The sequence below is a fragment of the Agelaius tricolor genome, unplaced genomic scaffold (genome assembly GCF_023055355.1).
Source record: "Agelaius tricolor isolate 1412-34295 unplaced genomic scaffold, bAgeTri1.0.p SCAF_5, whole genome shotgun sequence".
Classification (NCBI taxonomy): domain Eukaryota; kingdom Metazoa; phylum Chordata; class Aves; order Passeriformes; family Icteridae; genus Agelaius; species Agelaius tricolor.
The window spans coordinates 31,476,978-31,501,090 of NW_027269265.1; the positions used below are offsets into that span (position 1 = coordinate 31,476,978).

Consider the following 24,113-nt stretch of genomic DNA (forward strand, 5'->3'; position numbering starts at 1 on the left):
TAAAAAGTGTCCCAATAAATGTAATATATAGAACTTACTGTCCTAGGACAGCTGCAGGAATGTATTCTCTCTCTCTCTTTTTAAAAAAAATATATACATTATTCACACACATAAGGATAAAATTTTCTGTCACACTGACAAAGATAAATATATCTCAATTTTCACATCAATAGGCATAAACAAGGAAAATATTTAGAAGAGGATGTTTTTCTATTTGAAATGATAATGCACAATTCAATTGCAATTTTATCTAAAGCAGAACTACTCTTCTTCCAATATCAACTGGGTACTTTTATAATATTCCATGCATAAGAAAGTGGAGTATGATAAAAAGGGTAGCTCAGTATTGCAGGAGAAACCAGGTACTGGGTTGTCTTTATTTTTTAAGACTGTGTTGATATGATTTGCTATTCCTTCTGCTGGTTTTGGCTGGTGTGGAGGTAACTTCACAGGAACTCCTATGGTGCTGCAAATTGGATTTGTGACCAAAAGAGTGTTGATAACTCATCCATGTTTTAGCTGTTGCTGAACAGTCCTGCACAGCATTCAGGCCTTCTCTATTTCTAATGCTGATATACAGAAAGTAGGCTGGGGATGAACAAGAAGTTGGGAGGGGCCAAGCCAAATCAATAAAGGGGTAACTCATACCACAGAACATAATGCTCAGAAATAAATCTGGGAAAAGGAGGAGGACGCAGGGGAGAAATTCAGAGTTTTGATGCTTGTCTTCCTAAGCAGGGTTATGTGTGATGAAATAGTGCTTTCCTGGTAATGTGAAATTTAGAAATGTGTGTTCTAAATGGAACTTAGAAATACTGTGGCCAACAGGATTAGGGAAGTGATAAAGCACACTGTACTTGGCACTGGTGAGGCCACACCTTGAATCCCATGTTCAGCTTTAAGCCCCTCACACAAGAGAGACCTTGAGGTGTTGGAGTGTCCAGAGAAGGGCAGTGGAGTTGGGGAAGGGTCTGGAGCCCAAGTCCAACAAGCAGCAGCTGAGGGAGTTGGGGGTGTTTAGCCTGGGGAAAGGGAGGCTCAGGAGAGGCCTTATCACCCTTTACAACTCCCAGAGAGCATAGGGGGTCAGTCTCTTCTCTAGGGTAACAAGTGACAGGACAGATGTATCAGGGGAGGTTCACACTGGATGTTGGGAAACATTTCTTTACTGAAAGGGTTATCAAGTACTGATACAGGCTACCCAGGAGAGTAGGGAAATAACCATCCCTGGAAGAGTTCCAAAAGAGTGTAGATGTTGTGCATAGGAACATGGTTTAGTGGTAGAACTGGCAATGGTAGGTTAATGGCTGGACTTGATAATTTCTAAGAAGTCTTTTCCAGCCTTAATGATTCTAAGAAATGCCTGAACACTTGTTCACTGATGGGAAGGAGTTGATTGAATTCCATATTTTGCATTGCTTGTTCACACAGCTTTTGCTTTCCCTATTAAAATGTCTGTATTTCAATTTACTAGTTTTCTTTCATTCAACCTTCCACCCTCTCCTTGTCCATGGAGGGGCAGCAAGCAAACAGCTGAGTGGTGCTAAGCTGCCAACTGCACAAACCACGACAGTCCTTGTGAGATCCAGGACGCAGCAAGAATTACAGAATCTGTGATACCCTTGTGGAAGGCACCATTTGGTCAGGGTCCTGGCAAGATCTGGGCAAAATTGATTATTACAATATTTTGGATATTTAGTACTAATTCAATCTTGATATTATTGTTAAACTGTAAGTGAAAACTTCCAATTAATACATTAAAAAGACAAACTGTCCTGGAGTGACATTAAGATTTCCATTACATTCTTTGCTTTAAAAATTCTGTGAGGAGGAATTTGCTGCTTAAATACTGTCCAAATACACTTGCACCATGGCAGAACGGTAAAGGAGAATATCAGCTTATTTACCAGTACAATTTAACTGCTACTTTTGAAACAGCCTGTTTTCAATTGTCAAAGTATTTACACAAGACAGTCTAATGAAACAAAGTTATTAAAAAGACATTAGGACAACCTTCGTAAAAAGGATTAAGCTAATCAATAAATTACTACAATAAGCTGAATGATCACTAATATTCTGTCTGGATGAGCAGATTCAGATAGTTTAACTGACTTCTCAGATAGAAAATTGTTAAACTGTTCACCATTTCTATGAGAAATACAATTAAATTCTTAACAATTCTAATATCTCTGTCAAAAATACAGATTTTTTTTGTTTATCCAAGAAGATTGTACTCCTACAAGGAGAGGGGGGAAAATCTCTTCCTGCATATATTTTCCACAACCACAGAAGCAATGGTGCTGGCAGAAGCAGGTGATGGGGAACACAGTATGAGAAACAGGAAGAGGAGCAGGACTGCTGTTTTCAACAGCAACCTGCATTTACATTATCTTCAGTTGAGCACCAAATTGCACCTTGGTTTTCACCCACTGCCTCCAGACTCTAACCTGGTAAATCACTTTTTTAATGCTTTTTTCTGTCTCACGCAAGACAGAAAAATCTTTAAATATGACTAAGTCAGTTCATAAGCCCACACTAGGGAGTAAAGATGACATGTATATATGTGGACTTTCTCTAAAAGAGAATCTTTCACTCTTGTCTTTTTTAAGTCTTTGAAGCTTTATATTCCCTCTGATAAATTTCGTCTGTGATTAATATATTTTTCATTTTGCCTACAAATAATAATAAAGAACAAAGCACAAAATAACCAGTGGGAAATGGGTGAGATCAAGGGAGTGATTAGCTTTGACAAGTGATGTCGAAGATCTGTATAACATATATCGACATATATGAATATATATTAGGCCCATTAGGAACGTAATCCACAGGAATTTTCAGAGGAAACAGATATTTAATGTAGCTTACATTACACATAACTTTATAAACCACTACACTATTCGGCAGTAAGATTTTTTTTTCAGATGTGGTTACCTTTCTGAAAGAATTCCTCTAATTTCTCCTTGAAGGGCTGGAGATGTTCTTCAGAAGACTCTCTGCAAACTAACTTCATCTGCTTTTCAGAGGCTACAAAAAGATGAGACATATTTATGACAGAAGAAATGTACCAAAAGTAGGTTTCAGCACCATAGGAGCCTACATCTAAATACTCACCTGAATTTACTTTAGAGGTTATAAATAAGCACTAAGGAATCCAGCAATTACACTAAAATAAGAAATACAAATACTAGTCAAGTATACTAAATAAAAAATTCTATATGTGTTTAAAGAGTAGAATTTGTCTTTAGTAAGGAATTTGTTCTAAAACTCCTGCAGTATGCTAGGGCTTGCTAACAACACAGCTTGCCTCACACACTAATTCTATGGTATATGGTATATTTAAATGGTAAATATAATGGTATATTGAAAGCTTTAAGGTCTGTTTCTGTGGTGAGTGGAGGATCCTTTGTATCTGAATTGATTTTAATCAATCAATGTCAGGCATCCCATACTCAACTATTTTTCCTGAAACAGATGCAGAAATTCAGCATTACTTGAGTATTCCATCCCCAGACCATCATATGAAACAGCTGAAGTATGTAAGAAAGTGAACTTATATTTAAGTGCAATTTGTTTACTATTTAATCTATCTGCTATTTTAAGAACCAATGCTGTGGCAATTTCTGAAAAACTTAATTTCATTTGCTAATGAATTTTAACAGGCCGAGAACTTCTAATAAACTTAGTGCATTCCAGTGTTCCACATTAAAGATGACAGAAGGCAGAAATCAAAATGAAATTACTTTCCATTTAGCAACTGAATTTATGAACAAGTACAAGAGTTTTCTTCTACAATTTTTCATTTCCAAGAAGCAACATTTAGATGGAAAGTTATTTTGAAGTTAAACCAGAGACTTACAGTTTGACTGCATGAACTGTATTCACACCATATTGCTAGCACCATTAAACAAAATTTAATGTAAAACTGTCGAAATGGAAGTTGAGGCTGTGTAATTAAAATGTTCCATTATTTAAATTTGCAATGTAGTGTAAAAAGTCAAGGGAAGGTTGAAAATAGATGCATTTTACTATGCAAGTAGTATTATGCTTATAAACCCTTGGACCACCAGGACGTACTGAAAACAATCACAGATTTTCAATTAATTGAGAGCAGAAATACATTTGGTCAATTCTTACAGCAAAATGCCCATTCCCACCCAAGACTATATTTTAATTTAGCAACCCTCCACAACTCAAATTGCAGGTTGTGTAAAATGGCCTGGGCTACAGTCTAAGTTTATCTTTAATCTATGGTCTTGTATCCGGTAGCATATGACAAATCTTTCAAATGATTCAGAGCAGAGTTAATGGATATTTGTTTGTATGCCAGAAAGTAGGCAGAATGGAGTGGTGATTTAAACACTTCATATTCTCTCTTTTAAATACATAATGAAAAGCTTCTTTCTGAAAAAATGTCTTTCTGAAATTCTGAGGAATCTGAGGGAATTCTGAGGAAGCTGACAGCTATCACACCATACATACAATTCTCCTCTCACCATTCCAAAATAATCATTTGAGAAAATGAAAAACCTGTTTCAGCATTACTGAGTTCAAACAGATGCAAATTCTCCACTAATGTAATAAACTTTTGGTTCTTCTCCTGGGTATGAGCTGTATGTTAGTGGAATTGAATGTAATATGCTATTTTGAAAATTGTTTATTTCTAAATGAGCTATTGCAGAAAAAAAAAGGAAAATACAAGTGTGCAAAAGTATTTGAAAGCCCTTACAAATTGTTGGATGTACATCATGCTTCACCCACTGCAAATCTTGGCCACAGAAATGGAAAGCATTAGCAAAACATTAAAACAAAGCTGGAAACTGCTGATTATCAGTTTGCCACTGTCTTCAGATTTAATGCAGTACTTGGCTCAAAAAGTTCTTTAAAAATCCCCAATATAAGTGAAAATATTTACAAAATAGAATGTCTCTCACTTAATGCCTATTGGGCAATAGTCTTAAAACTCCACAGACACTTGTAAATCTGTCAAAAGAATCATGGCTCATAAACAAACTTTCATGTAAAGAGCATTTCTGTGTCAATCAGACACAATTTGGAATTTTTTAAGCACCATTTTAAAAGTAAACGCAAAAACAGAAATAGTTTAAAGTTGATAACAGTAAATTACTAACTATTTACTCACCAGAACCCATCAGTAGCATTTACAGGAATCAGTCTGACAGCAAAACCAAGTATCAACACCATGAATTCCTATAAACCTGTCAGTGACACTATCCCCTATGAGTTATGCCTCTGTGAAAGCTGCTGGAGCTGCCCTGTTCCTGTCTGTTCAGAGCATGGCAGGTTACACTGCTAGGCTCGCTCTTCCACTCAGCTACAATGCAAGCATATCTTTGACAGAAGGATTACTACTTGACAACTCTTTTTTAGAGCCCTTGCCTTTTCTGTTTCCAAGAGCATTTGAAATAATACTACAAATGAATTCAGTGTAGGGCTAAATAATCCCAAATTTCTGTGTGAGAGAATCCATGATCTTTTACAGCACACAAACCTGTTACGCTACTGGGATCTATACGCCCAAATTAAATCCTAATAAACCTCTGACAAATTTCATAAATTTATATGGTTCAGCAAGTGCTATATCATTTTCTCACGATTTAGTTCCTTTGGTATTACTTTATTATTTTCTTGTTTGGAAACAACTTTGCAAGTTAAACAAATAGTTACTGGTGTAGATGCATGTTTACCCATTGGACACCACTGCAGGATCTGGTTATAGTCTCCTGTTATTACATGCACATAGGTACCTACTCACTGGAGCTGTTCACATGGAATTAATTGAATGCCTTTTGCACTATCTACAGCTTTTGCATTTCTGTACAAACTTGCATGTAAGTTTCTTTTCAGATAGAATTTTAAATAATGTACAAAAGACAAGAGATTCATCTTGATTCTGTGGGAGCATGGTAAGAATTTTAACTTCCAACTGCAAGAGGCTATGCTGCTACTGACTCAGAAAAGTTTCAGAGACAGTATTTTATTTGCCCTTTTGGACCCATATTGATCATCAGTACATGCCAATAATAGGAACACACAAATGTTCAAGCACTACCACCAAAGCCAGAGCACGGCTGACTAATACAGACGCCTGTGGATAAAGCAGAGATGGAAATGCTGTGGAGTGGGAAATTCTCTGAGACAAAACTATCTGAGAAAAGCATAATTGGGCATCAGACTGTGGTAGCACTCTGTTCTCAAGCTCAGTCTCTGCTGCCTTAAATGAAAGTCAACAATTTAATGCAAAAAAGTGTTAGCACACATAAAACTGAATACACCATTCTAACCTACTAATTGCTTGTATAGCTACTGTTCTGTGAAGATATTCGCAGCTAATTTAAAAGAAGAAATATTCTATATAAAGAATAAATGCTTCTATATAAAGTTATTTTCTTCACAAATTAATAATTCCTTTTTCTTAAAAAAATAATCCAGAGGATAGAAGATAATAAGTCAAAAGTCAGTCTCTGAAACACATTTCCTCATGACACACAGAACACCTGTTTAGGTGCTCTGGCTATCACATATAAATGAAACAGAAAAAACATTTCAGTGACACGTCCTAAGATGTGGAAAATGAAATAATTGAATTAGTGGCATACAAAAGAGTTTAAAAAGTTCACCTGCTCTGAATGAGTCAGACATCTTGACAATTCACACAAGTTTGATCAGATGTTCCACCTTTGTCTTTTGAGGGGGCTTTTCTTGGTATAATTTCAACAACATTTTTGAACATTTAGAGTTAGTGATGGCATACAGAGGAACTTTCAGGCCAATATTAGTTTCAACTGTTCTAAAATTCTTTTAGCTCCTTATTTGGTGAAAGAACACCAACATATTATACAAATAATTTAAAAACCTTTCTGTTAAAATTGTTTCCCAGGAATACATTTAGAAAAATGAAAAAGACTGCTAGTAAAACTAAATATTTTTCACACCATAGCAACATATCCGAGCCTCTGCTTAATGTACTCCTTCTGAAATAATAGTTTACATTCAGGGCATCCTTCAGCAGAGAAGCACACTGCAAGGGACAGAACAGTACATATAAATGATTATAATGACTAAAGCCTCGTAATTTTCCAGTCAAGCCTTTGAAAGATTCCTTTAAGTGATTCCAGTACACATGATTAGTAGAAACTTTTTAAGTCTCAAGATCCAAACATACAGCACTCCACACATCATTAAGATCTGTCAAGAGTGTAGAACTGTGCGCTAGCAGAATCTGCTGAGAAACTGAAACATTTCCCTTCGCTCTGAACAGTACAAAAAAAGAGAATATTTTAAAACTGAAGAGTCTTGTGTGGGTAATTGAGAGGGAGACAATATTTTTAAGAAGCAAGAATAATATTTTCATCAGATGAGCTAAGATTTTTACTGTGCTAAGAAAGAAAAAGACCTTTCAAACATTTTATCACTTATTGTACTGAATAAGGGATCAGACATAAGAGAATTGGGCAATGGCTGAAACAGTTTATGAGCTGAAACTGTAAAAGCCAGAGAAGTGATCTGTTTTGCTCTCTATTGCTGGATCTCTGATTTTATGTGCAAGACAGATCATAAAGTTGGATCTAAATAATTTTTCCACCAAGTTGGTGAAGTTTGGTTCAGCTGGGCATTCAGCTTAGATTTAAAATCATGTAAATTCATAAAGTACCAGCAATATTAGCAGGAACATTTCACAAAGTGCCTATTAGCCCCACTACTACTAATTTGCACCCCACAGTTTGAAGAAATGCAGTTTCAATCTTTGATATGTGACTGTCTCAATTCTAGCAGAAATCTGTCCTGTCTCTTACTGCATACCTCCACAAAGAGGAAAAGCTGATGAGGTCCATAAACATGAAGTCACAGTTCCTCCCAACACCAGTACTTACCACTCTCCAAACTACATCATTCATTATCCATCATACACATTGATAGGGACAGTATTCCTCCCATTCCCAGATGTACACTACCTGCCCTCAGATGTATCCTTCATAGTTGTGTAACTAATGCTTAACAAACACACATATATTTATTTATTTATTTAAAAGGGCACACAAAAAAGTGCACAGAAAATCATAAGTGAGGTATTTCCAGATTAACTTTAGAATCTTAGCATTTGCAGAATGATTTTAACAAGAAATTTCCGAGAATTCTTCAGCCAAAGGAAAAAATATACTAAAAAAGTTAACAGTATGCCATTGTTTAACCAACTGAAAGCCTTCTCCCTGTGCCTTTGAGCACACATGCAGACATCTGCTTTCAGGGAATAAAGTCTTCAAAAACATAATTGCTTTTCTTCTCTTTTATATATTTGAGTGCTTAAACCATTTAAACCATTGCATATTATTCTTTTTATCAAAACTTAAAAAATCTAATGAAATTTTAAGAAATTATCTATCTAGAAAAATTTATACTAAATGTATTCACATATGAACATTACCAGTGGAACACTGTCAAAAAGTTAGTTTTATTGTAAAATCAAATCCAACGCAGGTATAGAAAATGCATTTTAAATGCCTGTGTTGGATCTTTCTAAATCAAAACAAAGTGAAATATGTTTCATCCTGCTGAGGCAAAAGACTATTTGCTTTGCTCTTTTCCTTACACGATTTTGCGTTGCCTCAAAACAGATAATGTAAATATTGGACTGTGCAAAAACAGTGAAACCACATACAAAACAACATGCTTCTTTTATGCTATTGCCCAGAGAAACAACACATATACCTACTTGGCTCCTCATATTCCACCACCCAGTTCAAATTTCTATTTGCTTGCACTTCCACAATTTTAAAGACCATATAAGCAACAATGAGAATTAAATTATGTATGTCCTGTAAATTATCATACAACTTCTCTGCTCCTGCTGGGAAGAGAAAGCCCCTCTTTTAAATTGACTTAAAACATTTAATTTAAATTAGACTAAGGCTTCAATTGGTTGTAAATATTTTAGAAGAGTATGTTTGATACTTTTTGGAATACTATCCTCCTAATAAATAAGCAATCACCTTTTATCAACACATAACTTTTGATTCTACAAATTATTTAGAAAGTTAATACTCAAAATTGGTATAATGCTTAGAATTTTCTTGATGTGATCCAGTAAACTTACTGTCTATCAAGCAAATCAAACAATAGACCCCTCAACACTGTAATCCTTGCACTATGGATTATTACTGTATCATAATTTCACTAAAACTCTAGTCCACAGAATAGACTTTACCATAGGCTGTATTATGTATGAACTAAATCTATAATTCCACCTAAATAAATTATAAGCCATCAAATCAATTAATCTCTAGAACAAAACCAGGCTATAGTTAATTAGGGGACATTTTGTTGCAAAACTTTTTCACTCAGTTTGAGGACTCTGATGGGAAAAAATATTTAGGAATTGTAAATTAACTTCTTGGAATATTACCAACAAAACTTTTCTGCCTTTATATGTTTTCCTATTGATAAATATATTCCCTTCTAATCCTTGATAAATCTAGATGTTTTTCAGTACTTTAAATTTGGAAAATCAGAGTTTTAGTCTGCATGAACTGGTTATTTTTCTTTTTGCAGTTTCCTCCTTGACTCTATTTAAAGTAACAGTTGCTGAAAGCATGGCAAATGAGTGACCCTTTTCAGCTTCCATCCATTTCTTATTTCGAAATTCTCTTCCATGCTTTGCAATAGAATGTGATACACAGCTACCTGAAGAAGCACTGAATGAGAGCAGTGTATATGCAGCAGTTTAGTCTGGTCTAATCAGCCATGCTGAGAGACCGTGTTAAGGGAGTGACACAACTGGCATGGTGTTTGTTAGTCACATCCAGTCCACTGGACCTGTTTCTATGAACAAGAATATATTTTATACTATATAAATATATATTAATACCTGAAAAAACTATTTATATTCTCATGACATTTAGGAATGAAAATTAAATGAAGCACCTGAAGAAGAGGCAGGAGAAGCCAGGTATGTTCAGTCCTGTTTAGAGAAAGCGGGCTGCAGATCTAGATTTTCATGTCAACTATCTAAGGAAAAACTAGAGAGAAGGCAGAGCCAGACTTTTTCAGGAATGCACATCTAAAGAAAATTAAGCAATAGTCACAAGTTGCAGCACAAGAAATTCTCACATGGGATAAAGAAAAGTACTCAAGATGGAAATAAAGCACTGGAGCAGGTGCCCAGAGATGTGCTGCCATTTCCATCCTTAGATCCAAAACTGAGATGACTTTGGCCCTGTACAGCCTCATCTAAATACAAAGTTACTTTTGCTCAGAGGCTCTGGACCACAGGACCTCCAGATGTACATTCCAACCTACCAAACTGCACTTCTCTATCATTTTAAGATATCTGTAATGCTTCTGCATAAAAACCAGTGTGAAAATGGCCAACACAACATTGCAATTTCTCAACTTTTCTTGCATAGATTTACTTCCCTTTTAATCTTTTCATAAGGATTATGCAATTTTATAAAATGGAGTTGTCATAAACTTAAGTTTTGGTGAAGCTCTCCCATGTAAATGGGGAAAAGTTGAGGTTACATACTTATTATGAAAGGTACAGATCTGTCAACAACTAGGTTAAGAGGTGCCCAATATAAAACCATGTCTTCTGTCTCAAACTGACAATTGTATAGCAATTGTCTTTTTATTTTAGATTTTTTTTGGTCACATATGTGTTTGCAAACACCTACATATATACTCACACACACAATTAAGTTAATAAAATTTAAAACTTATATACAGTACTGAAAAAATATTAGTATGAAAATTGCAACCACTATTTCTACTGGTGGCCATAAAAGGAGGGGAAAGTAAAGGGTATGTGGATTTTCAATGGAATCAGAATGTTACAATCTCTCTCATATTAAATTTAATTAATTATGAGAAAAAGAAGAGACTTTTCAAAATCCTTAGTATGGGCCTACCTTGGTTTCCATTTTTGACAATTCAATAGTTTTGCTGTTTCATTTGTCAAGAATAGAAAAAAAGTTACAATGAACATCACAGAATATTACAGGAGGCATCTCATATTGCTTTATTTTGAGGAACAGAGCAGCACAAAATTTTAAAATTTTATGTACTGTATTACAAAGAAGAGGAAGGAGTATGACAGATGGAAACAATCTACAGGGCAACTAATTAAAATTGTTCAACTTCAGACACAGATTAATAAAAGGATTCATGGTAAAACTTATACTAGTCTATCAAACTTTGGTAAAGTGGCTTTCTTTCTGAGTATCTTCGTATGATGATGTATTTAAAACATTCTGTGTTTATTCCAGAAGAATACCAATTTCAAGAATACCAAGTGGCATTGTTCAAATTAGAAGGTAAATCATGTTTGGTCACAGGGAAAGAAAAATGTGGGAATCATTCCCTGCCCTAGACAAGGAATAAGAAGTCTTACAAACTGAAGCAAAGTAAAATCGTTTCTTTCCATAACTCTACATTAACTGGAAAGTTAGCAAAGCTAGCATGAGTTAAATGAATAAATGTATCTGCTTATGATACTATGCAATATTTGAAAGCCTTGGAAATACACCAACAGACCTGGAGTGAAAACCTGAGTTTACAGACATTTCTTTCTAGTTGGATATTAGAGTGGAACCAGATTTCACTAAAATTTTCATCTTACCATCCAATATTCACTTCTTTCCCCTTAAAAGCCTATATTAAATGCATATTTTCGTTTCTCATTCTTTTTAACCTAAAACACCTATGATTAAAAAGATTGTTCTGGAATATGTTTTAAAAACCTGTTGGATTAAGGTTCTCCAAAAACCTTTTTGAATTCCTGAATCTAACTTCAGTCTAATCCCTTCAGAGTAAAGTTAGCCTGTACCTTTAAAGTCTAATCTGAAAGATTTAAAAATAGCAAATTGTACGGAACTCAATCTGTTTATCTGAAAAGGATAAAAGGGTTTGTACTCCATCTAGATTTGAACTTTTGGTTCCACAGTGTCTAGGTATTTCAAACCAGAGGTTTATACCACAAGGTTTATAAGACATGACAGTCATGATAATTCCATCTTTCCTATGTTAATATCCATGTTAGAAACATAAATGAATGCCTTGATAAACTAGTCAAATATTTTTTTAAATACTAAATGAGAAATAATATGAAAAGTAACTATCAAAATTTCCCTTTCAGTTGCAAGAAGTGATATGCTTCTTTTTTAAAATAATTTCTTACCAATCTCATAAAAAAGGGAAGTCACTAGCAGGAAAATTAGTTCATTACCTAATGACACGATGAAAACCTCTCTCCCATTTATTGCCTTTGTCTCATCCCACTTCCAAGGTAATCTGCTCAAGACTACCTTAGCCAACAAACTGTGAAACAAATCCAATGTACCCTATAACACAGGCAGCCCCAGTTAATATTGTTCAAATTATTTACATCTGAAGGGCCGCGCCTGTCTGGATAGCTGGGCCCGACGCTTCTCTGGACTTGCTTTCTGCTACTCACATCTGTTTCAGCTTTAGACTTTCGCTGGTATTCTGCCAGCAGCCACAACTTTTTAATGGCTACAATAAACTACAGAGACTCATCAAATCTTTGTTCTACGTGTTAAAATTATAACCTCTTCAATTAAAATTCTGATTTAAAAATTAACTAGAGGATAAACTGAAGAAAAAAATTTGAAAGGGAATCTTTAAAAAAAGATAAGTTCTTATATATGTGATTGTTTGTTTAAATGTAAGAGAAACAATCACAGGAATGCTTGTTAGAATCTGTTGCATATTCTAAGTGATAAAATACCAACATTCTGAAAACATTTCCACAACCTTTTTTGTTTCACATCTTTGCTGTCATTAACTTTGTGTGCTAATTGCTGTGACTGGCTTTAACGCACACCTTTACAAAGAATTACAGAAACAACATCAAGATAACAATTTTTCTAGATTTGCTATAAATACCTACAAAAATTTGGTTTAGAAGACAGAAATCAGTGATTACAAGAAAGCTGAAGTTTTTATTTTAAAAGAGTTTAGCTTTTCCTATTTGCTGTTTGTGTCTTTGTAATGTAGAACAAATATGATGTGAATGCTCCAGCCTCAATGCAGCTCCTGCTCAACTAAGATGTATGACAGCAGGACTACATGCTGAAAAAGTACAAGATCAAACACAGATCATGTTTCTGCAAAAAACTAGCCCAAAAGAGGGCAGGCCAAGGGGCTTACAGGGCCAAGCGATGAGAGGAGATAGAGCACTCACTTATGCCTGGGTCGAACAAACAACAACTGATACTTTCCTCCCACTATTAACCTTTGGAATTATCCTAAGGATGGCAGTGACCTAATCCAGCAATTCCTAGCTGTAAGGATAAACTATTTTGTAACGGTTTTCAGCACATTTCATTGAAAAAATTTGAAAACAATTATCTTGTTCAATTCTGATTACAAAAGGACTCTTCTAGACTGGTGCAAACATGTAAATCTAAATGTAAAAGTTTTTACGTGTTTCTCTTCCTAAACTCCATCTTCTACACAGAACTCCCTTAGTAAAGTAGAAACTTTTCTATAACAAGAAAAAGGCTTAAAATATTCAGTCATCATTTCCTGAATTTATTTTAGAAAATTACATGTAGAACAAAATAAAAAAGAAACTGTGCGAAATACTTAAGAGCACAACCCTTCCTACTTTATTTCCACTCAGTACCTTGATTGATAGATGAGTTGGGTTTCTGAGCCCCTCTTTATAATAAACATTTTTAAATGTTTATTTTATGTCCCAGGGTGAAAATATTTTGAACTGGAGCTTTCCATTTCCCTTTGCTCTGCCTTGGCAAGCTGTGTTTTATTTCTGCATTAATAGTATTCAACTCTTTCTTGTAGCTTTGAAATTGTTGTTATACAAGTACTGAAGAAAGTATTTATGTTATGGAGCTAACAGATATCTACAGTTAAACACATAGTTCTGGAGAAGCCAGAGAAAAATTCATACATAACTGAAGGAATATTCAGAAAGATTTCTTTAGGGGCCTTTCGATTGTAAAAGGGAAAATTACTTTTCAGGATCTCTACTTTCATTTTTATTAAGTCATGAGTTAAATTTTTTTTCTTTCTAATTTATGTGAGTAATTTGTGCCACAGTGTAAAAACTCTAAATGAATCAACACTATAAACCTAATTAGCAATAAGAAAACCTCATAAAGATCACATTTTAAATGGCACTTTGTTGTTAGCAGAACAAATGTGAAAGTTCCCAGTTACCTTCTAGATCTCTCCTCAGTTTCCTTAAGTCTTTTATTAGGTCTTCAAATTTAACTTGGGAGGCCTGGAAAAAATCCTGTGGTTCTGGTAAAGGAAAAATACTCTTGTCTGTTCCTGCTTCCTAAACAAACAAACAAACAAACAAACAAGCCTCTATGAAAATTGAACGCATTTAAAGTGAAATAAGTAGCTTTTAAAAACTTCTCATCTATGCAACAGTGTTATAAAATTACAAAAATCACATATTTTAAATCATTCTTGTTAAAACAACATCTCATTCAAGATTAAATATCAACCATTCTGAGTATTGAAACTTCCTCTTAGATGTTGTAAAGCAACTGTGCTCAATTTAAATTTTGAAACAACATTAAACACAGAACATTTAAGTTAATTTTATGTTAATAAAGGTTTAGATAAGGGATTAGAAGTTTCTTAGAAAAAGATAACAGGAATGCCCATTTCAATGCAAGACGGGATCTTATGCCAAACGTTTGTGGTTTCACTCTCTCACAATTCATTAAAAACACACACACTTTATAAGCATAAATTGGAAACCCTATTCATATATTTCCTGAAGCACTTCACACAGATAAAAATACACAGTTGAATGCTTATGTGGCTAAATAAATAACAGGGGTTAAAGCCTGCATGGACCCCCTAAGTATATACCTTATTTTTAGCACAGCAAGAAAAAATAATCAGAAGTAAAACAAATAAACAAACAAAGCCAATAGGAACCCCCTCACATACAAAACAAAACAAAATAAAAAAAGAACCCAGCAACCAACCAACAAAAAACTTTTACACAGTTCAAAGCAATATCTCCAGTGGAATTTTAGGAAGTAAAGTATGTATAAATGGTATTAACATGACTTTGCTGAGTATAAGCATATATTGCTGAGTTTGAAATATGCATATGCCTGCATGGATTTCAATCTGTAATAAAGGAAAACTCATAGGTTGGAGAGCTAATTGTTTAGTGAATGGGGAAAGAGTAATTTTTTATTATAAAGATATAAACATTTTGGTGGAGAAAGTGCAATGGATGATAATTACACTGTGTTTATTTCCTCCAAGGAAGATACACTCTTTTGTTTCACAAAATTCCCTGAAGTAAAATTACAGTATAGTAGGAAGTTTGCAGAAATATTAACTAAATTAATTAAATATTTTATTAAATAAATATTTTAATAAATTCATTAGAAAGTATAAAAATCCCAGTTCCCCCCAAAAATCCAAACCAACAAAAATACCAACAAGAGAAAACACAAGAAAAAAGAAAGAGAAACAAACAAATGCAAAAATCTTAAAGAAAGAATACTGATACAGATCTATATATCTGAGGACTACTAACTCATCAATTCAACAACCTTACGTAAGAATTTAAAGAAAAAAGAAGAAAAAAGAAAAAAATAAATTTAAATTGTTGAAAATCATTGTTAAAATAATTTAATAGCAACATTTTCATTCAAAATAAAATAGTTCAAATTTTCCACTCAGTAAGTTTGGCTATTGCCAATAACAAAAAAACCCCAAAAAATACCAACAAAAAAACAACAACAACAACAACAAAAAACCAAAAAAACCCACCCAAAAACCAACCAAACAAACAACCCCCCAAAAAAATATATATAATAAATGAATGTATATAATACATGTAAATGCGTGTACAGAGGAGTATCATATACAATAGAATGGAACTTACAGCAGCATTTTAACCCCTAACTTCACCCCCATCAGCTGACCCACTTATCTTAAAATAACAACCTGTCCTTGCATTTTTCGTCCTAAGAGAGAAATCATGCTTCTGCCTTCCAATATCATGACATCAGAAGAAATTTTACAATGTTTCAGCCACCCAGATGTAATAAGACAGGGCTGGAGAGACTACCTGTCCAGTCTGCAACAGTCACAGCTAACTGCCTGCAGTGGTTCTCTCAACAACCACGGTAAAATTTTCCCTAGTCTTACCTTGAAACTTATAGCAAGTTTCATGCCTATTGAGGTACACAACTATTATAAGAAAGCAAAAGAAATGGATTTTATTTTCCCATCTGAGGTACTATGTTCAGATTTCTATAAAGCTGTTACAAACCCTTTCACCATCTCTTAAAGAAACTAAGTTTTGGAGAGGCTGATAGAGCAAATCCTTTACCTTATCACAATGGCGTAGGTAGTATATGACAACATAATCCACAAGATTAATACCATTGTCCTAGAAAAAATTAAAAATGTATGATTAACACTGATTCAGTGTGCAAATGTACTCTATTTAAAATTAAATTAATTATTATTTTATATTGCTGTGAGAAATAGGATTCATAATACTCTTTTAGCCTTAGCATTACTGATCAAAAACATTTGATTTTTTACAACAGCGACTTCATCATACCACTACTGGATTCAGAGTTTATTTTGGTTTTAAATACCAGAAAAAATACATGCAGAGAAGAATACATGGGAGAAGCTTTTTATGTAATAATAGAAGGCATTACAGAATAATAATATTAACTCAAATAAAAATATTATTCAATAATACTACTCTTAAACATAGTATCAACTAAATATTACAGTCACCTCAGATACAATTATGTGAAAAGAATTTCTTGATTCCTATAGTCTCAATCATCTATAAGGAAGATCCAAAAAAGGCACAGATACTTTACATATTTTATTCTAAATATGAAATCAGATAGCATTCAACTAAGAAGTGTACTTCATGCCCTGTTACCATATAAATATGAATTTTAATTCTCACTTTATAGAATCACCATTTCCATGTTCCTGCACACAACTGTAAACAGTATTTTATTTTGCTACATGTCATTGGGTCAGCATGGGCCAGATGAACTAAGGAAAAGTTATACATTACATTCAGTAATATAAAAGAACCATGATATAGGGAATTATATCTGGAATGCCTTTGAAGTTTTTTGGACATGTTTTCATATTTTATATTGACAGGTATCAGAACAAACATTTGTATGTGAACAATGTCTGACTTCCTGTACAGAGCTGCCTTGTCTATATGAGAGTCTGCAGCACATTATATTTTATTAGTATCATACACCAGCAAAATTCTTAACTAAGTAAGTCACTGCTGTCATGCAGGAAAAGCCACCCTGCATGTTTAAGAGTTTTAGAAGCCATTACTGATAGGTCAAAAAATCTCTATAAAAAGTAACTTTCTAAGCTCATATGACAATAAATGACTTTTATGTGAAATAAGAGGTATTTAGCAGTGGCTCTTTACCTTAGCTCATGGAATTCAGCTCAGTTAAGATGTATTTGCTGGCAACTCATGAGAAGGGAATAATAGGACAAAGGAAGAATACCTTAATGCTCAAGTGTACAAGACCCTGCATTCTTCTCCTTTTCAAATACAGACTACCAATTATCTCTGAGGTTTCACATCTCCCTGTAGTAACTGGACCCTATGAGTTTTCATGCATTTTGAAGGCTAATCTAAACTAATAACATATTTATTCTGGCTACCAGGAAACTGTAAATAATGTGGCTTTTTAGCCTGTTTTGCTAAGGAACAAGTCTTTCATAGTTATATTTTATATCAGTTACTCCTTTTCATAATGCATAATTTTGGAACAAGCTTGCTAAATTCAGCCACATTGGAAAGTCCCAGAGATTATTAAATTCTATGAAGTTTATAGGCAGATAAAAGAGTGACACTAAGCCTAGCAGTTCTACTGAGAAAAGTCAGGCAAAGCTGAGTTTTACATTTTTCTTCAAGGCAGCTAGCCAGCCAACAAACGCCTGAGTAATGGGAAACTTGGCCTGGTTCTAGTTAAGCTGTTGTTTGTACTGTGTCTTGTCCATGCAGTAGGACTGGGAAAAAAGCGGTTATATGGAACAGCTGAACCATCACAGCGAAGACAAAAGTAAGAATTAGAATCACGGAATAATTTCAGTCAGAAAATACCTTTAAGATCATTGAGTCCAACTGAAAATCCAGCACTGCCAAATCCATCAGTAAACTATATTATTAAGTGCCACCTCCAGAGTTGTTGGTTCCACCACCTCTCTGGGCAGCCTGTTCCAATGCCTTATAACCCTTTCAGTGAAGAAATTTTTCCTAATATCCAAGCTAAACTTCCCATGAAAGAACTTGAGGCTGCTTCCTCTCATCCTATTGTTTGTTACTTAGGAGAAGACATCAACCCCCAGCTGGTTACAGTCTCCTTTCAGGGAGCTGCACAGTGATAAGGTTTCACCTGAGCCTCCTTTCCTCTGCTAAACTACCCCAGCTTCCTCAGCTGCTCCTTGTAAGACTTGTGCTCCAGACTCTTTACCGGTTTTGTTTATCTTTGGACATGCTCCAGCACCTCGACGTCTTTAGGAGACAAAGGACTCAAATCCTTTGGAAAAAGCTTTCATTAAAACACTGAACAATTCATCAAATGTGTTTCTACACTTTGTTAATGATGATAAAAGTAAAACAAGTAAAACAAAATGCTCCATAGATAAACTGTTTTGCTGACACTTCCTGTCTCACAAATGCAGTCCTGTGTACATGAAGCATAATAGGGAACAAAAGCTTAAAATCTGCATCTCTTGTAGTCAAGAAAGCACATCTCACAAGAAAAGTAGGAGAGCATGAAAGTTTTTTCCTCACACTCCAAGTCTATACCAACATCAGCAGAAAATTATCTCCTATTCTTTGCTGCTTCCTATATCCACGTGGTGTCTAGGTATGTTCTGGCAAAGAATGACTTCAAGCAGTGTTCCCAATGCCTACATTCCCTAACACCTCCTGCTCTGCCCTACAGAAATAAGAGACAAAGTAATCTCATCTCAGGAGGTGTCTAGCCTTTCAGCCTGACTTTGATCCTAGCATGACTAATCAAAAACCAGCTAGTGCTTCTCAATTTTTTACAAAATAATTTACTGCCATCTATGAGCATTTTCTCACGCATGCCACTCAAATTTCACATCCTACATCCATTTAACTGACAATTAAAAAAAATACTGAAAGTATCTTGTTGGGTGTGACATCTCTTTGATCCCTTATACAAAATTTGTTAGTGTATACATTAAAATGAACAATTACGGATATTTTGATTTTAAACCTGATTTTTAAAGAGTTTTTATTTACACAGAACAATCTTCATTTAAGAGCATGAAAAAAGAATGAGGACATTTACTGGGTAAGACTTAAGCAATCTGTGCTCTCTCACTTTACCCTACTGCTATTAAGTCCCTGCTAATAAAAGAGACACACAGAAGTTCTCAGACAAGGTAATTATCCTAGTAGTACTGAACAGGAGAAATTAGATATTAAAGAAACACACACATGTTCCAGAGAAGGAGGTTAAAAGCTAGGAGAAAAAAAGGAATGAAAACTGTACAAAGCACCTTGTTTTTTCAAGGAAGAATAGTAAGAAATAAATGATTTACTTCTGTCAGATGAAGGAACAATAAAAAAAAATCACTTCAGAAAAATTATCTTTAACCAAACATAAGTACTTACTCTGCTTTTGACATCCTTTAGTTTGGGGAGTATTTCCAAACCAAACCCATCAGCTTGACCTCGGGTCCTATTCCCTCCGTTCATATAATTTCCAAAAGCCAGAATCAAGCCCAAAATTTCCTTTACACTTTTCATGCTCAGCAAAGCCTGGAAAATGGATACTGGTCTGTAAATTTGGTTGACATAAAAATTCTAATTGCTAATATAAAATATTTTTTTAATTTTATTTTTGCTAAAGTTTTTTTCTTGTCTGTTTTTACCTTGGTAGGTAAGGGAAGCTGAAGCTGGTGCAATAATCAAAATGTTAGAAGAACCATTTTTTACATTACATCTCCATAAGATAAATATGTTTAATGTAATCCATATGAAACAAATTATATGGCATCAAATACTATGTCAATGACAAAAAGATTAATGGAAGATTTCTAAACATTCTCAGAAGACTTCAAAAATCTTACAGACAAGGAGGTGGTTTATCATGAGTTTGCATCATGCACAGCTAAATGGGGATGTGCTATTTTTGCTGTCACCAGTCTGCTTCTCATGAATCTGAAAATTCACATTCCTGGATCCATACTTAATCCAGACATAAGAGAGCTAAGGACTAACTAATTACGTGCCTCAGATCAGAAAACAGTTCTAGAAACACAGTGTAGAACTAGTGAATTATTTTCAGTTACATATAAAGACATCTGTCAGTTGACAATCTGAGGCCACAGGCATATTTTTTAACTATGTAGCCTTAAACACTGGATAAATCAGTTTCAGTGTGAACTCCTCATAAGTGAACTGAAGGCAATATGGCTTTCCCTATCTCATACAACACTGATTTTTCGTACCTCCTTTGGAAAGGAAGGAAACAAGTAACTATTTCTATTACCCAAAGGGGTAGAGCATGGGTACTCTGTGAAAGCAAAGCTAGTCAAGAACTAATCTTCAAATTAAACCAAAAAATAAAATTAACTACTTTTCTGGTTAGGATGTTAGACCTTTAGGCCACTACTTAATTTCTCTCCTAATTTTCACCTTGTTATACTTTTCATAATTTATTTGTTATAATTTAAAAATCTTGTCCTTAGTCTTTCATAGTGTGTAGATATTAGGTAGAGCTTTGCCCCATAGTAAAAATTATGCTGTATTAGGATTACCAGAAATTAATAGATGCCAAGGGAAAGTAATAAGATAATGAACATGACAAGCATCTACTGGCATTAACAGTGCTATGCAAATAAAAGGCAGTTTGCAAGGTCCTGTACTAAGCTTGCCTTATATTTAATTCCTAGTTTCTGGAGATTATCTATTACATTATGCAAAGTAATAAAAATCTACCATTTAAATACAAATAAATTTCTACATACTCCATGGGGCATCACATGCAATTCACTTTCCTGCTTCCCTCTTCCTTCTTTTAAGCAACTAAAAATTTACTACTACATTTATTTCCTAAAAAGCCAGTAAGCAAGATCAAAGTTCCTCACTTATGGTAAAAAAGAAGCCTAGATACCCTAAGACACATTTAAGTTTTAATTTAGCTTTCATGAGGACTCACCTTGGAAACACGAGTCACAATATCGACCTTCCGGTGCACTGACGTTATCCCTTCAGAGAAAACCGACTGGAAGATAATACACTGAGCTCGCTCTGCGAAGTTGGGGATTTGAGACAACTCATACAGAAATCTGTGGGGAAAAAAGGACTATTAATGAATCTTTATAATTCTTCTCAGTGGAGTACATAATGGATCAAAGCCTACATTATCATGAAATATACATGCATTCTTTCCTTTGAATCAAATCTGTCAGAATTTATATTTGTTACATTCTTTATGGTAAGAATGCATTAAAAATCTTATTAATGTCAAGAAAAAGGCAAGACATTAATCAGTATCATATCAACCATTAACTATCATAGCTGCACAGTAATAAACAGAGGAATCTCAAAATTAAATTATCCATTTGAAAAAAAAGAAAGGAAAATCTACATAGCGCTACCTACATACCAACTTATGCAGTCTTGTTTCCCTTAAAAATGTGCTCAGAAATACAGAACTTAATATATTCCTACCAATTTATTTCATAATATAAAATTTCTGCCAACAGCTTTCTTCTGATTCTTAGCATCAATTTTCCTTTTCTAATTTGCACCACACTTTCAATCATACAGCAGAATGTTCCATGGGAACACACCTAGCTGTGTATTTAGCTCTAAAATACTTGCAGAGCATATCTGCCTTCAGTCACTGTTCAGCAAAGTTACTAAGCCTTCATCTGCTCTATGTCTGTTCTCACAGATATATATATATATATATTCCTCATGACTCTATTGTAGCTTTTCATCTGTTAACTCTTGGTAAATAACAATAAATGGAGGTATATTCAACAACTGTAGTTCAGACCTCACAAAATAAAAGCATCTCAAAGCATGAGTAATTCCTCCCTTTTCATCAATTTAAAATAAAAGAGCTTGGCTAATAATAAAAGAAGTTCTAGCATTTATTATAATAACAATATTAATAACAATAATTTGCTCTTGGGTTTTAAATTCAAGACTTCAGAGATACAAAAACTTTCTTGAAATCCAGAAGCAAGCTTGTCTTTTGCTCCAGTATCACTGTAGCATCATTCTTCTAATCTCCTGTCTACAGATATCCTCAGATTCCTCTTAATGCAATGCTGTAAAGATTTTTTTCTACCTCACTGAGTTATAGGAAATTCAGTATTCAATTTATTAGCTTGAATTATTCTTAACTAATTTTAATTATTTAAGCCAATAGACCTTATTTTCCCAAATTACTTCTTTTTCACAATAAATAAAACCGGTATGTTTAAATCTGCTTTACATGTTTCTCATGTATGCTAGGCTTTGCTGAGTACATAGTGACTGTTTAAAAAATCAGCAGAATTCACCTGTGGCTGGTGTGAAATACTATGTTTTAATTGGACCATTTTTTTGTTTCTTTTTGTTTCTTTTTCTTTCTTGTCTGATGAAAAAAACCTATTGTGAGAGAAGGATCAGGGAGGCCCAGCTTGGCTCTTAGACTTAAGAAGTGGGAAAAAAGAAATGCCAAGCTGGTATTAATAAAAATGCTTCCTATTGGGAATGAATGGTATTGCCAGGAAAAAAAAAGAGGGTATTTTGCACTTTGTGTGAGAGAAACAAAGGAAAGAAAAACCAAACTCCTTCATTAAAGTTCTAACATACATACAATTAAAAAGTTTAAATTTAAAAAGTCAAATGACACATATTCTTGCCTTCCTGTGAAAAGAGAACTATTTCCCACATGGCTGACCATTGAATACAATGTCATTGTGCTAAGAGTTAAAAGAGCATCAGTGTAAAAAGAAGATGTCTTCAGCTTCTGGAATCCAGAGTATTCAAAGTAAATACCCAGAGAGAACACTTATAAATGAAATCTGTCACAAAAAGGAATCTTAGTGACTACAAATGTAGTAACTAATCAAAAAGTCATAGCATGAAAACCATGGCTGTCAAAAATAAACCTCCAATTCAGTTTAGAAGAGAAAGAAACATTCTTATTTCGATTTTACTCTGAGAAAAGTAGGTTTTTTACTTAAAGGTTTTTTACTTAAAATAATGATGATGTGGCTGTGACATGGCTTTTGGATGGGTTTCTCATTACTACAATTCTGATGGCCTAAAATAAACATAGAAAATATGCTGTACCTCTCCATGAAGTACATCGCACTCCTCTCTTTCAGAAATTGTCAAGAAAAAATGCTTTTACTTGAAAACTCCTTTAGCCTACCAGAATCTTGTAGTTAAGGACATGAGAGAACTTTCAAGCCAGGCATATTGTTATGGTGTTAGTGTAAGAGAACATTCTTGCAGAAGATGGACAAGGAAGGCTGATTCTAAGCAGGTAAACTAATTTCCAGATGACATTTATTTGCATTTGAAGAATATAAAATTTAGAAGCAATTTTTTGGGAAAAGGTGTATCTAATCCTGCAAGCTTCTAAGTATGACAGCAGGATTTAAACTGAAGTTCAAGCAGAGCTGTCTTCAAAGAGAAGCAAGTGGCCTTACTGGGACAGCAATTATAAATCACTCCCTACTTCCTGAATCAAACTACATTCAAACCAGTACCATATTGTTACTATTTCCTTCATTAGTACTTATTTCACAGTGGAGAAGCCCACAGAGACAATATACTACAACTAAATGGAGTCTCTTGGAAAGTAGCTATAGCATCTGTATCCTCCTAGGAAAGTCCCGAACTGTGACCAATTTTGCATATAAATCTTTATCATGCCAATTAATATTAGCGTTTTAACAGCTATTATCATGAAGAATAATTTAGGGGGGTATTGTTATGTTGCTGTCATCCTTACAGTTTGTGCCAAATTTAACATACAAGCAAGACAAATAAAAATCACGTGTGGAGAAGAACGTCA

General features: G+C 34.3%; 1 protein-coding gene across 6 annotated transcripts in view; it reads right to left on the reverse strand.

Moving 5' to 3' along the window:
- The window catches only part of FMN1 (formin 1), a 175,196-nt gene that overhangs the window by 40,149 nt on the left and 110,934 nt on the right, over positions 1-24,113 (reverse strand). For all 6 annotated transcript variants that reach the window (XM_071427034.1, XM_071427035.1, XM_071427032.1 and 3 more), the window contains 5 exons: positions 21,249-21,378; positions 19,700-19,846; positions 16,370-16,429; positions 14,215-14,335; positions 2,932-3,024 (listed from right to left, as the gene is read on the reverse strand). In XM_071427034.1, coding sequence (XP_071283135.1) covers positions 2,932-3,024; positions 14,215-14,335; positions 16,370-16,429; positions 19,700-19,846; positions 21,249-21,378 — 551 coding nt within the window. The remainder of the gene's footprint in view (positions 1-2,931; positions 3,025-14,214; positions 14,336-16,369; positions 16,430-19,699; positions 19,847-21,248; positions 21,379-24,113) is intronic.